General features: G+C 32.2%; 3 protein-coding genes across 3 annotated transcripts; all 3 read left to right on the plus strand.

Annotated features, from left to right (window-relative positions):
* Positions 1 to 651: 651 nt before the first annotated feature.
* LOC132726656 (complement C1q tumor necrosis factor-related protein 3-like) lies at positions 652 to 1,894 on the plus strand. The gene is made up of 2 exons (XM_060711999.1): positions 652 to 808; positions 1,444 to 1,894. Exons 1-2 carry the CDS (start codon positions 715 to 717, stop codon positions 1,878 to 1,880), a joined length of 531 nt encoding a protein of 176 aa, XP_060567982.1. The 5' UTR covers positions 652 to 714; the 3' UTR covers positions 1,881 to 1,894.
* Positions 1,895 to 7,285: 5,391 nt separating this feature from the next.
* Positions 7,286 to 8,702, plus strand: LOC132726650 (complement C1q tumor necrosis factor-related protein 3-like). Its single transcript, XM_060711993.1, has 2 exons — positions 7,286 to 7,642; positions 8,251 to 8,702. The coding sequence occupies exons 1-2, from the start codon at positions 7,297 to 7,299 to the stop codon at positions 8,685 to 8,687; spliced, it is 783 nt and encodes a 260-aa protein (XP_060567976.1). The 5' UTR covers positions 7,286 to 7,296; the 3' UTR covers positions 8,688 to 8,702.
* Positions 8,703 to 10,657: 1,955 nt separating this feature from the next.
* On the plus strand, positions 10,658 to 12,291 carry LOC132726653 (multimerin-2-like). Its single transcript, XM_060711997.1, has 2 exons — positions 10,658 to 11,046; positions 11,680 to 12,291. The coding sequence occupies exons 1-2, from the start codon at positions 10,686 to 10,688 to the stop codon at positions 12,126 to 12,128; spliced, it is 810 nt and encodes a 269-aa protein (XP_060567980.1). The 5' UTR covers positions 10,658 to 10,685; the 3' UTR covers positions 12,129 to 12,291.
* The last annotated feature ends 1,509 nt before the right edge of the window (positions 12,292 to 13,800 follow it).

Raw genomic sequence — 13,800 nt, forward strand, 5'->3', positions numbered from 1 at the left:
AATGGTTATGGCTAACCTATAACAAATATGAAGGCTGCTGTGGGTCAAAGGATTTTTAAGTTATTGGGCGGACAAGCATTATTTTAGTTAAGGCTCCTGTGCTCTTCACCTTTGACCTTGTGACCTAAAAAATAATAGGAATCATCTACTAATCATGACCAATCTCAATCTCAAATATGAAGACTGTGGGTCAAAGGAAACTTAAGTTATTGGGCGAAAAAGCTTATTTTTATTCAAGGCCCCTGTGACCTTGACCTTCGACCCAGTGTCCTCAAAATTTACTTACCTCCATCACAAATATGAAGACTGTGGGTCAAAAGATTTTTAAATTATAGGGCGGACAAGATTTTATAAGTCAAGGCCCCTGTGACCTTGACCTTTGACCTGGTGACCTCAAAATCTATAGGGATCATCTAGTAGTCATGACTAATCTGAATACCAAATATGAAGACTGTGGGTTAAAGGAATCTTCAGTAATTGGCCGGACAAGGAAAAATCGACAGACGGCCGGTTGGCAGGACGGTGGGATGGACGAACAAGCTGTTTCAAGTACTAGTATACCATCCTTACAACATTATTTGTGCATGGGTTTAATTACTGATTCGCTGTAGATTCGTGAGGACATTATATGCAATCTACGTTCGGCAAAAGCTTGAATCTGACCATGTCGTGAAGAATTCTGCAATACAGGATCTGCAAGGAAAAATAGAAAACATGACTGCAAAGAAAAACAATGGTTTTAAAAGTGCTGGTAAATCACACAGCGACGAAACTTCTACCATATCACAAGTCTCCCAGAAGAAGAGAGGTAAGCCTAAAATTTCTGTAACAATGAAGCTGTTTTTATTCATGTTATATTTATGTTCTTTATTCATATTCAGAAAGTCAATTACACGATTTTAAATAAAGTGGAAAAGTCTATATCGAAAGGGATGTTATACAGTTAAACCTGTGTTAAAGACCACTTTCAAATAAAAGCCATAATGCAAAAAAGGCCAGTCTTCAGCAACCCTTCATTGATTAAATAGAACATTATAACCTCCAAATAAAGGCAACTTATCTATAAAGGTCATGTTTGGTCTCTCCTTTGGATGGCAGGTGTGAGATACAAGATCCCATATTACATATTTTATATAGCAGATAATGTATTGATCTTGAACAGAATATTATTATTCATCCTACATAAATGTTCATACTGTTCCATTTAGACTTTTATCAACATTTTTTTAAGCAAAGTTTTATAATAATATCAGTTTGATATATTTCTATTGTTTTCATCAATATTTGAATTACGTATGGAAAATGTTGTAGACCTATCTACTTTCAGTCCATTTTTTTTATTTTATAAAATCTGAAAAAAAAAGAACTTAAGCGAGTTTAAGTGTATTACATTTCTTAGTTCATACCAATGGCTAGTGCTAGAAAAAGTGCTTTATCTTTAAGGTCAACATAAGATGGTGGGAAGAGCAAGCGCCGAAAGCAAGGTTGCATTTTTTGCCTCAGTTACACCCAACCTTGAACATTTGGGTAAAGATCAAGATATCATATTTGACCACGCTGTTACAAATATTGGTAATGGTTTTCTACCACACAACGGAACATTTGTGGCTCCAGTCTCTGGAACATATGTATTATCTGTTACATTACTCCACATAGCCGCAACGAATACCTGGGGTCATTTGGTTGTTAATGGATCAGTTGTTGCAAAATTTTATTTCAATAACGGACAATCCTCTCAGACAGTTATTGTATATCTGAGACAAGGAGAAGACGTTTCAGTACAAAACACAGCGACAGACCGGAAGATAGATGGGGACCGCTACAGCACATTTAGTGGATTTCTGTTGTATGAAGATTTCTCTGTAAACATTGTTGGCTAAATAAAATTGATTGAACAGTCTTCAGAAATTTATGATATGATAAAACAATACATCATTTCTAAATTTTGTTCATTATATAATATTTTTTCTTTCTTTGTTTTTCCCCATGAATTTCGAGTGACGAACAGCAGAATATTTTCTTAGATCGTTTTGGGCGTACTTAATAGGGGATTAAGATTTTCTCTGTTTGGTTAGTATATATTGTGATGCGCAGGTGCATAGAGAGGGAAAATAAAGTAGGACGTATAAATGGAAAACATTAACCAATTAGAGTCAGAATTGCATACATAAAAAAAATAGAATCCCTAAGCTTAAACATGAACAACGTTTACAGTGACAGTGAGTTAAGAGATAACAAGAATTATTTAATATTTTATCTAACTATAACGCTCTTCATATATATTGATTTAGTAATTTACTAAAATCAGTTGAATTTCGACCTTTTTGCAGACAGAATTCTTGTCTGACAATGGCATTTTCTTCAATGCAATTGATAGTACCATTGTTTTATCTCATGACGTCATCGGATGCTGACAATACTGACAAGCTAGTAACAGAAAATCGTGATATTGATAAAGAATTTCACGATTTAAAAAAATATGTTTCAACAAAACTTGAAGCTATTTTAGTGGATGCGAGAAAGTGTGACTATACTGATTATATGGAATGTCAATTTTTACGTTAATGAATAAACATAAGTTGATTTTGAAAGAGTGATATCATAAGAGGTATCTTGTTAGATCTATCAAGAATGTGTTACTAATTTAATAAGCATGCTTTTGTTGTAAGTAAACCTATAGCTTTGAACAGTATGCGAAAAGAAATCTCTGTTCATTTATCTATATGTTACACAGGTTTTCTATGTCAAATGAAATGTCTTTAATTTTTTAAATCTCTTAAATTGACTAAATAGTCAAATGAAATGTTTGATATTTTTATCTACATGTACCATTACTCTGTTGGCCCCTGGATTCATAAAACCTGCATGGTAGGCGGATAATGTTTAAATGAAAATTGTTCAGCTTGGCATTACATTGTATTTGTGGTATTTTAATTTCCTTTTATTTGACCTTTTCGAGTTGTGGGGTTCTAGTATACCTATTTTAATAGTGTATAATAACCCTTTGGATATGTTGCCTGCTTTTAAAGATTGTCCTTTGACATTTCATCCCGTTTTATAAATCCATTTTATTTAGTTTCGCCCATTTTTTTTCTATTACTTGAAAACAATACTTTGTATGTTGTGACATATCACGAACATTTTACATTGAAGATACAATGATCACTTTCGTATGAATACATCTTTGGAAGTTTCTTTACTACCTTTAAAAATGAACCAGTTTATGTAAAATTGAGAATTCTGCTTAAGCCGGTGCTAGGGGGTGTTGATAGTAGCTTGCAATTACCACTACCGGTAAGTTCTTATATGACGAGACAGTGTAAATAAAATACTAGTAAATCGACGCCAAGTGAAATTCTAACTATTGTCATAGTAACATTAGACGAAATAATTAAAACACATAAATTATCATGTAAATATGTACTAAAAGGTACAGCCTAATGACCATTTCCAAAGTACTCGATGCTTGAAGCAATGTGACACGTTAGTACCATTCCATGAAAAGCGGCGTACGGTCCCCAAGTGAAAGAATGCGTGTGCCCTAAACAAGAAAACAATGCGCAAAACTAAATAAAATGGAATTTTGAAAGGGGATCAGAGGTTATGAGGCCTGCATATCGCAGATAAGCTGTCATCTCCACAGAAATCAGGCTTGCTTATACCTAGTAGTAAAAGAGTTTTTAAAGTACAATTAAATTTTAAAACCTATCTGAATTACGATGATAGAACTTGAAAAAGGGGCTTAATTCTGTCAAATGCTTGACAGAGTTGTCTCCTCCAGTGTCCATGTTGAGGGCACTATGTCAATGGTCGGACTTTGAAAATATGTGTGGTGGTACTCAAACTTTAACGTAAGTGGTTGCGCCGACGCTCGGAGGACTAGGATTGTTCTCCTTAATCGTCGAATAGTTTAGCTAAAATGAAACTCTCATAATAGATATTTTCAATTCACTCGCTATATGTATACTATTTTATTCATAATTCAGATCCAGCCTAGCAGGAGAGTCCTCTGCTGTAAAATGAATTACGTACCCATTTCAAATGTTCTAGTAAATTACATTTTACTTTTTAATGTATATATGATATCCGTAATCAATAATGACAAAATTCCAAATATGATTCACTTGTAAATTATCATACGTTAATGCAATGCTTTGAAACAAGAGCTGCATGTCGGACAGCACGCACAAATATTCAAAATCAACTACCTGCATAATAAAGGAATTCTCTTATTCATAAAGAAGTATTATTCTTTGTAAAAACATGTTAGAGGGAAGTAACCTACAATAATGATCTCAAAAGATGTATTTACTTTCAAGTGCATTACCTCAATGGTTGTGGAGATAAATTTTGTCCCGAGAAATTCTTTAAGTTAATAAAGGGATTTAATTATTTCCAAATCAATGCTTAGGTCATGGGCCTTGAACAGTGAATTGAAGTCCAACAATGAATGTTTATGGCTAAGGAGAAACAAACTTGCAAACAAATCCTTAACCAAGGGCAGGCATAAGGTCAACGCGAATACCAAATTGCAGGTCAGTAAATTAGTTCCTTTTTCTGTGCATAAAAAATAACAGAGATATTTTAACATTTAAAACACATGCAGGGCATTATCTATGAAAGGCAAGATGTCCCATGTCTAACCAATTCAAAATATTGTTAATATTTTTAATATCACTTTTCATTATTATATAAAACAAAGAAGAATTTAATTTACAGTTGACTTCCGTTTGTAATACCCCACCCACTTTGTATATGGGTTTAGATAAATAAAATAGGTTTACGACATAGTTCACTTTTTCTAAAAATGTGTAGTTACATTTTCAAAGCTGTTTTAAACAAAATCATGAATGTTATTCAGTCTAAACAAAAAGAAACTAATAAGTTACACATATTAAGAAAAGGTTACCCAGTTTGCAACAGATTTCTCTCTTCTGTCGTTAAAAACATAGGCGATGAAAACTAGAGAAAATGCAATAAAGTCATAAATAAATAAATTTATAGCATTAGTGAGTTAAAGAATAAATAATTTCATGTTAAATTTCAATTGATTTAAAAAAAAACTTATAAAAGAAATAAGCAACGTAAATATACTAGACTATTTAGTGATTTGGTGGCCATCTTTGACGCCATCTTGGATATCTTAGCTTTGCATTGGGGTTGGGTCAAATGAATATCCATTCCAGAAACTACAGATCCAGACGAACATTTTGGTATATGAAACTTGCTGTTAGCTGACATAGACCACTAATCCCTCTTAATAGGCTAGTTAAATAAGCTGATTTGCAGCACTATAATAACTATATTATCCATTATGTTTATGCTGATCATAAAATAAATTGTAAACATTTCCTGTCTGTACATTCTTTGTCATTGTTATACTATTTGTAAGCAAATCATTATCAGCCAGATTAAACCCAACCCACATTCCTTTCAAAAATAGTGTGTGACGTATTGCTGATTTGTAGAAGTCTTCAAAAAAAACTGATCCTCTGTAGATTCTTGAGGACAGTTTATGCAATCTTCGTGCAGATAATTTGTTTGGACCTCTTGATCATTTTGCGAGAGGATAATTAACAACACCAGCAACAGTGATAAGCAATTACACGAATATGTTTTAGCTACAAAAGCATGTACACTCGTGCACGCTAGCAAACAATATAAACCCTCTATCTCTGTCAACTCTCGAGGGTGTTATTAACGGGGCTACGAACCAAATTGGTAGTAAGAAGAAAATATAAAAGTATTAAAGTATAAAAGTTCCCAAACTAAAGTATGCATCAAACAATAAGACTAGAAATATAGACTCAAGGTAATGTTTTGAATGGCACTTATGTGTCACATTGGAGGTTCAATGAAAATCGCCATATGAACCCATCTGCAGATTTCTTTTTAAATCTAAAATTTCACCATTTTCATGTTTAAATATTGAATTATGCTTAAGCTGGTGTTGGCGGTGGGACGGGGGCGTTACCGAGGACAGTAACTTGTGTTTTAAGTATCGTCCAGGCTAAATGAAACCGAAAGTGCAACATTCATTGTCAATTTTGTCGTGTTTAGCGTTTTAAGGAGACCGTTTTTCACGTTCTGGTTAGTATATGATTATGTTAGTATATATTATATTATGATGACGAGCAGGTGCAAAGAAAGTGAAAATAGAGTAGAAATTGTAAACGGGAAACATTATTCATGACGTGTCAGAATTGCATACATAAAGAGAATAAAAACCCTGAACTAAAACATGTACAACGTTTAAAGCAACAATGAGTTAAGGTGTTAATTAAATATTTAACCTTTCCAATATTGCAAACAACAAAATACGCGTTGAATTTATTTCTTTCATAACGCACACTTGCACATACGCATGCATGAACGTATGCAATATTTTGGCAAAAATTCACTCTCATTACATTACGATATGTTATTGTAATAGTCTTGTAAAATTGCCATTGAATTTGTTTCTTTATGACGCCCTTAGGCACGAACACGCGCAGTATTGTTGTAAATATGTCAATATAAATGGACGGTATGTTATTGTAATACTAGGTTTTGTTCGATTAGTCATTACATATGTTATAATAAAAAGGTAAAGACAACGTCTCTAATGATGTGAAATAATTATAAGGTAAGCTTACTGCACCAATGTAGTAAGTGAGTAAGGAACCAACCGTAAACGTTCTGAAATGAGCAATAAATTAAATGAATATGTCATAGACATACAATGAATTGATAACATTTTAACCAGATATGATGTATATTTGAACATAACCTGGTGCTAATGCTTGAAGATCATTGTATACATTTTAAAAGGTGTGAAACAATTGATGTCAATTATATGACTCTAGTTACCTTCCTTGACTTTTGTGTTAGATACAACAATGACGCCAATAACGATTACAATAATAATGATTATGATCAAAATGACGATAAGATGATAATTGTGATGAAGATGACGATTACAAACAGTAATGATGACGGTGATGATTATTTGAAGCAGACGATGTCGAATGTCGACATGTCGACATGTTGGTTCTCCTACTGTTTCTTTTGATGAATTAATGGCATATCTAATTTTAATAATTATCATTTTACTGATGATGACAGAAAAACAAATTAAATGAGGAACACAAAGAATGCTTATATTAAACTATAAGCAAGTACCTTTACAAGAGTTCTTATCTTACTATCACGTTCTTCATATATATTGACATAATAATTTACTAATAAGTTAAATCTGGACTTTCTTGCAGACAGAAAACTCGTCTGACAATGGCTTTCACTTCACCGGTGATATTTATGTTGTTTATTCTTGTGACGTCATCGGTTGCTGACAATTCAGACAAGCCAGTAACAGATAATCGTGACATAGCTAAAGAATTTGACGATTTTAAAAAAGCTTTGACCGAAACCCATGCACGAGACATTCAAAGACTTGAGGATATTATAAATGCTCAAGGAATGCAAATTCAAAAGCTTGAATCTGACAATGCTTTGAAGGATTCTGCAATACAGGATCTGCAAGGAAAAACAGAAAAAATAACTGTCAAGAAGGACGTTGTTTTGAAAAGTGCTGGGAAATCACAAAGCGACGAAACGTTTAGAAAAACCTTTTCAAAATCACAAGTCTCCCTGCAGAAGAGAGGTAAAATAATTCTTTTTCCATGAAGCTATCTTTTAGAAAAAATACTTTTATTCATATTCAAAAAGTCAATTTCATAATTTTAAATGAAGCAATCCTTAGAGTGAATAAGTCTACTATGAAAGGGATATAATATAGTTTAACCTTAGTTAAAACCACTTTCAAATAAAGGCCATAATGTAAATTAAGGCCACTCTTCAGCAACCCTTCATTGATTACATAGAACATTATAACGTCCAAATAAAGGCAAATTGTCTATAAAGGTCACGTTTGATCTCTGCTTTGGGTGACAGGTGTTTGATACAAGATCCCATGTTACATATTCTATAAACAGATCAAATATTGTTCTTGAACAGAATATTATAATAATTATTCATCATACATAGATGTTCCTACTTCATTTAGAACTTTATCATCGTTTTAAGCAATATTTTATAAGAATAATAATTTTAGATATCTCTATTGTTTTTATCAATGGAAAATGTCCCATTTTAGACTAACTTATTTTCATTTTATAAAATCTGAAGAAAAATTTTAAGAGATTTCAAATGATTTACATTTCTTAGTTCATACCAATGGCTAGTGCTAGAAAAAAGTGCTTTATCTTTAAGGTCAACATAATATGATGAAAAGAGCAAGCGCCGAAAGCAAGGTTGCATTTTTTGCCTCAGTTACAACCGACCTTGAACATTTGGGTCAAGACCAAGATATCATATTTGACCACGCTGTTACAAATATTGGTAATGGTTATCTACCACACCACGGAACATTTGTGGCTCCAGTCTCTGGAACCTATGTTTTCTCTGTAACATTAAATCACTGGGGAGCAGCGGATACCTGGGGTCATTTTGTTGTTAATGGGTCAATTGTTGCAAAATTACATTTGCATAACGGACAATCCTCTCAGACGGTAATTGTATATTTGAAACAAGGAGAAGACGTTTCAGTACAAAACACAGCGACAGACCGGGTCATATATGGGGACCGCTACAGCACATTTTGTGGATTTCTACTGTATGAAGATTTCTCTGTAAACTTTGTTGGCTAAATAAAATTGATTGGACAGTCTTCAAAAATTTATCATATAATAGTACAATACATCATTTCTAAATTTTGATAATTATATTATATTATCATTTTTTAAATGACTTTCAAATGTCGAACAAAATATGTTCATATATCAAGAGTTTTCCACATACTTGTATCCTATATTTCCATATATGTCATACTATACTTAATTTGATTATGAATATTGTTAAAGGTATCTTACTTTCATTTTGGACTGTAGACTGCTAGGAACAATTTATAGAAATGTCTAAGTGTATTCAGCTTTGACCTTTCTTTTGAAACGAAACTCAGTAAATTAAATTTTGCGACCACTCTTTTACAATTTTTTCTTCTACCAAACCTTAAAGTAATTACTGCTATAAAATAGAGAAAAGCAGAATCCCTAAAGAAAGCCCAACACGGCAATAAAGCCATATGACATAGAAACCTACATGTAACTTGTCATCCAACCTAAATCATTAAAATGTTGATATTAATAAGAAAAATACTGCTGATTTCATGCTATACATGTATAAAGTACGTTTGTGATCTATTTGTTAAGCTATTGTCTCGTTTTTATAATTGTTCGGGGTGAAAAATGAGTACCAGAATAGTTGAAATTTATTTGGAATTATATTAGTTTACTTCATTCCGCCCTAAATGCTAAGAACAAACAAGTAACAGATATTCAAAACATTGTTTTTAGGTGGAAGAAGGTATGGAAGCTTCATGCGAAGTTAGTCTCGAATATTGCTAAAGAACTTGAGGAATTTAAGATAATTATACCTCTCATTAAGATTAGAAGCTCTGACTGAAAACCATGCACGAGAAAGACTTGATAATATTATAAATGATCAAAGAAAGAAAATTCAAAAATAGAATTGGAGACCGCTATATTATACATTATGTTCATGCTGATCATAAAGTAAATAGTAATCATTTCCTGTCATTGATATACTATTTGTAAGCAAATCATTGTCAGCCAGACCTAACCCAACCCACTTTCCTTTCAAAAATAGTGTGTGATGTATTTATGATTTGAAGAAGTCTTCAAAAAATACTTATCCTCTGTAGATTCTTGAGGATAGTTTATGCAATCTATGTGCAGAGAATTTGTTTGGACCTCTTGATCATTTTGCGAGAGGATAATTAACAACACCAGCAACAGTGATAAGCAAGTACACGAATATGTTTCAGCTACAAAAGCATGCACGCTCGTGCATGCTTTAGCAAACAATATAAACTCTCTATCTCTGTCAACTCTCGCGGGTGTTATTTACAGGGCTACGAACCAAATTGTAGTTAGAAGAAAGTATAAAGCTAAAAGTATAAATGTATTAAAGTATAAAAGTTCCCAAACTAAAGTAAGCATCAAACAATAAGACTAGAAATATAGACACAAGGTAATGTTTTGAATGGCACTTATGTGGCACATTGGAGGTTCAATGAAAATCGCCATATGAACACATCTGCGGATTTCTTTTTAAATCTAAAATTTCACCATTTTCATGTTTAAATGTTGAATTATGCTTAAGCTGGTGTTGGCGGTGGGACGGGGTCATTGGCGAGGACAGTGACTTGTGTTTTAAGTATCGTCAAGGCTAAATGAAACCGAGAGTGCAACATTCATTGCCAATTTTTGATCAAAATGACAATAAGATAATGATTGTGGTGAAGATGACGATTACAAACAGTAATGATGACGGGGATGATTATTTGAAGCTGATGATGTCAAAGATGTCGACATGTTTCTCCTACTGTTGCTTTTGATGAATTAATATTTTTAATGGCATATCTAATTATAATAATAATAATTTTACTGATGATGACAGACAAAACAAATTAAATAAGGAACACATAAAATGCCTCTATTAAACTATAAGCAAGTACCTTTATAAGAATTCTTATCTTACTATCACGTTCTTCATATTATATTGAATTAATAATTTACTAATAAGTTAAATCTGGACTTTCTGGCAGTCAGAAAACTTGTCTGACAATGGCATTCACTTCACCGGTGAAAATTATGTTGTTTTATCATGTGACGTCATCGGTTGCTGACAATTCAGACAAGCCAGTAACAGATAATCGTGACATAGCTAAAGAATTTGACGATTTTAAAAAAGCTATGACCGAAACCCATGCACGAGACATTCAAAGACTTGAGGATATTATAAATGCTCAAGGAATGCAAACTCAAAAGCTTGAATCTGAAAATGCTATGAAGGATTCTGCAATACAGGATCTGCAAGGAAAAATAGAAAAAATGACTGCAAAGGAAAACAATGATTTTATAGGTACTGGTAAATCACACAGCGACGAAACTTCTACCAAATCACAAGTCTCCCAGAAGAAGAGGGGTAAGCCTAAAATTTCTGTTTCAATGAAGCTATCTATTAGAAAATTTACTCTTTATTCATATTCAGAAAGTTAATTACATGATTGTAAACAAAGCAACTCTTAAAGTGGAACAAGTCTATAATTGAAGGGTTGTCATACAGATAAATCTGTATTAAAGACCAATTTCAAATAAAGGCTATAATGTAAATAAAGGCCAGTCTTCAGCAACCCCTCATTGATTAAATAAAACATGATAGTCTCCAAATAAAGGCCACCTGTCTATAAAGGTCATATTTGATCTTTTTTGTGTTGCTGGTGTGAGATATAAGATCCCATATTACATATATTATATATAGCAGATAATATATTGTTCTTGAATAGAATATTAGTATTCATATAAATGTTCATACTGATTCATTTAGAACTTTATCAACATTCTTAAGCAATATTTTATTAGAATATCAATTTTATACATTTCTATTATTTTATCAATATTTCAAATACTTATTGAAAATGTGCCCATTGTTGACCTACATATTTTTATTTATAAAATGACTAAAATCTGAAGAAAAAAAATCATAAGAGATTTCAAATGTTTTACATTTCTTAGTTCATACAATTTCCTAGTGATAGAAAAAATGCTTATTTTTAAGGTCAAAGTAAGATGGTGAGAAGAGGAAGCGCCGAAAGTAAAGTTGCATTTTTTGCCTCAGTTACACCCACCCTTGAACATTTGGGTCAAGACCAAGATATCATATTTGACCACGCTGTTACAAATATTGGCAGTGGGTACATTCCACATCATGGAACGTTTGTGGCTCCAGTCTCTGGAACGTATGTTTTCTTTATCACAGTAGAAAAACTAGATAAACTAGACACAGCGTATACCTGGGGTCATTTTGTTGTTAATGGGTCAATTGTTGCGAAACTAGATTTGAATTACGGACAATCCTCTCAGACGGTAATTGTAAATCTGAGACAAGGAGAAGACGTTTCAGTGCAAAACACAGAGACCGACAGGACCATAAGAGGGGACCGCTACAGCACTTTTAGTGGATTTCTGTTGTATGAAGATTTCTCTGTTAACAGCTTTGTTGGCTAAAAACAATTTGACTGGACATCCTAAATCAACTGATAATTTTTAAAACAGTTTCAAATTTTTGTAGTTTGTAATATACTTTTTTTTGTAGTTGAAATTAATATTTCTAAAGGCATAGAGTAATGAATGCCAAAAAGTTTGGTTAGATAAACTAAATTTTGTTGCATGTCAACTTATTTTCATTTATTAGATTTAATTCGTTTATTGGTTTAAAAACCGGGGATAAAATAGGAATTGAAGGAAATTTCGGATTGGATACAATTTAGTAAAAAAGACTCTTTTTTGTTTTAGACCAAGCTACGAACAACTTATAGAAACTGCTAAATAAATTCAGTTTAAAATTTAATCATCCTTTTGAAACAAAATCCTTCAGAAAATTTGGTTTGCAGCCACTCTTTTAACATGTTATCTTTCCATTTAAATAACATTTCAAGTACCTTTAAAAAAAGTCCTTATCAATAACAAGACAATGGAATATGACATAAATAGATACATGAAAATGTATCACCTAACTGATAAATGTAGAGCCATTAATTCAATTATTTAAATTTCATTTTTTAAATGCATTCCACCAATGCCAAAACTCCTAAAAACATTAAATTCAAATTTCTTAAATATATCAAGTGAAAGCATTTAAAATGATAAATATGCAAAGGATTATTGAGAAATATGGTCAGAAGTAAACTGAAAATAAATATTCTTTGCGATTCGTAGCCCCTTTGAGCGCAAAGCGTTGCAAAGTCTTGTCATTTTTTAAAGATATTTTGCACAATAAAAATTATGAATCTGGAAAAAACAGGGAGAGGGATTAATTTCATGGTCTACAGATACATCAAATTGTACACACATTTTGGAAAAATATTTTCAGTCCGTCATACCAAAGAACCTCGAGCTCAGTGAAGTCACTTTAAGATAAATGCTGCCGATTTCGTGCTAATGTATGTTAAGAGTATGTCTGTTGTCAATTTCTTCTGCTATTCAACGATTTTTCGATTGTACTGTTTGACAAAATAAGTTTAAGAAGAACATTAGATTTACTTGCATTTTTTTTCAAACGATACGTGCGATAGAATACATACTCTGTTTTGTTTTGTACGAAATTTAACTTTAATTATTAAAGGACAATCCTTTCGATGCATTGATATTGAATTTTACATTTTACTGTATTGAAACCATTCTTCGTCACTCTAAAGAGGATAACGGTTATCAGTAAAATGAACAAGGTCAAAATCAAAGGAAATGGTCTAATATAAATGCAAACTATAACGTTTCCTTTGATGTATTAAGTCTATGGCTTATAGAATAAAGACGTTAAATGACCACAAAAGACCACGTCATATTAAAAAATAAATGTCCACAGAGAGACAAACAGACAAATACATAGTGCTAATATTCTATTTCTTAAAACATTTTTTATTGTTGGGGTCCTGTTATAGTTAAACAAATACTCATTGACCATGTGCTTCTTCTGTTACTTTTGACTATTAGTATAGTTAAAGTAATTAAGTATTTTGTATGGAATCAAAATACTACTTTGTTTACATTTTACTACTTTTATGACAAATATTGTCAAATACAGCACTCTTTTTTTGAGATGGAAAGCAACTAACATGCTTTGAAACCATTTAAAGCTCATGTTTCCCCTTTTCTGAGGACATATTCGTTTTATATATAT

The sequence above is a fragment of the Ruditapes philippinarum genome, unplaced genomic scaffold (genome assembly GCF_026571515.1).
Source record: "Ruditapes philippinarum isolate M1 unplaced genomic scaffold, ASM2657151v2 ctg2284_1_1_1_1, whole genome shotgun sequence".
Taxonomy (NCBI): Eukaryota; Metazoa; Mollusca; class Bivalvia; order Venerida; family Veneridae; genus Ruditapes; species Ruditapes philippinarum.

Excerpts from the sequence above, each read along its gene's own strand:
- LOC132726656 (XM_060711999.1), top strand. The coding sequence starts at position 715 with ATGACTGCAAAGAAAAACAATGGTTTTAAAAGTGCTGGTAAATCACAC. Across the intron at positions 809-1,443 it reads AGTCTCCCAGAAGAAGAGAG|GTCAACATAAGATGGTGGGA; the intron begins GTAAGCCTAAAA and ends TTTATCTTTAAG.
- LOC132726650 (XM_060711993.1), top strand. The coding sequence starts at position 7,297 with ATGTTGTTTATTCTTGTGACGTCATCGGTTGCTGACAATTCAGACAAG. Across the intron at positions 7,643-8,250 it reads AGTCTCCCTGCAGAAGAGAG|GTCAACATAATATGATGAAA; the intron begins GTAAAATAATTC and ends TTTATCTTTAAG.
- LOC132726653 (XM_060711997.1), top strand. The coding sequence starts at position 10,686 with ATGGCATTCACTTCACCGGTGAAAATTATGTTGTTTTATCATGTGACG. Across the intron at positions 11,047-11,679 it reads AGTCTCCCAGAAGAAGAGGG|GTCAAAGTAAGATGGTGAGA; the intron begins GTAAGCCTAAAA and ends CTTATTTTTAAG.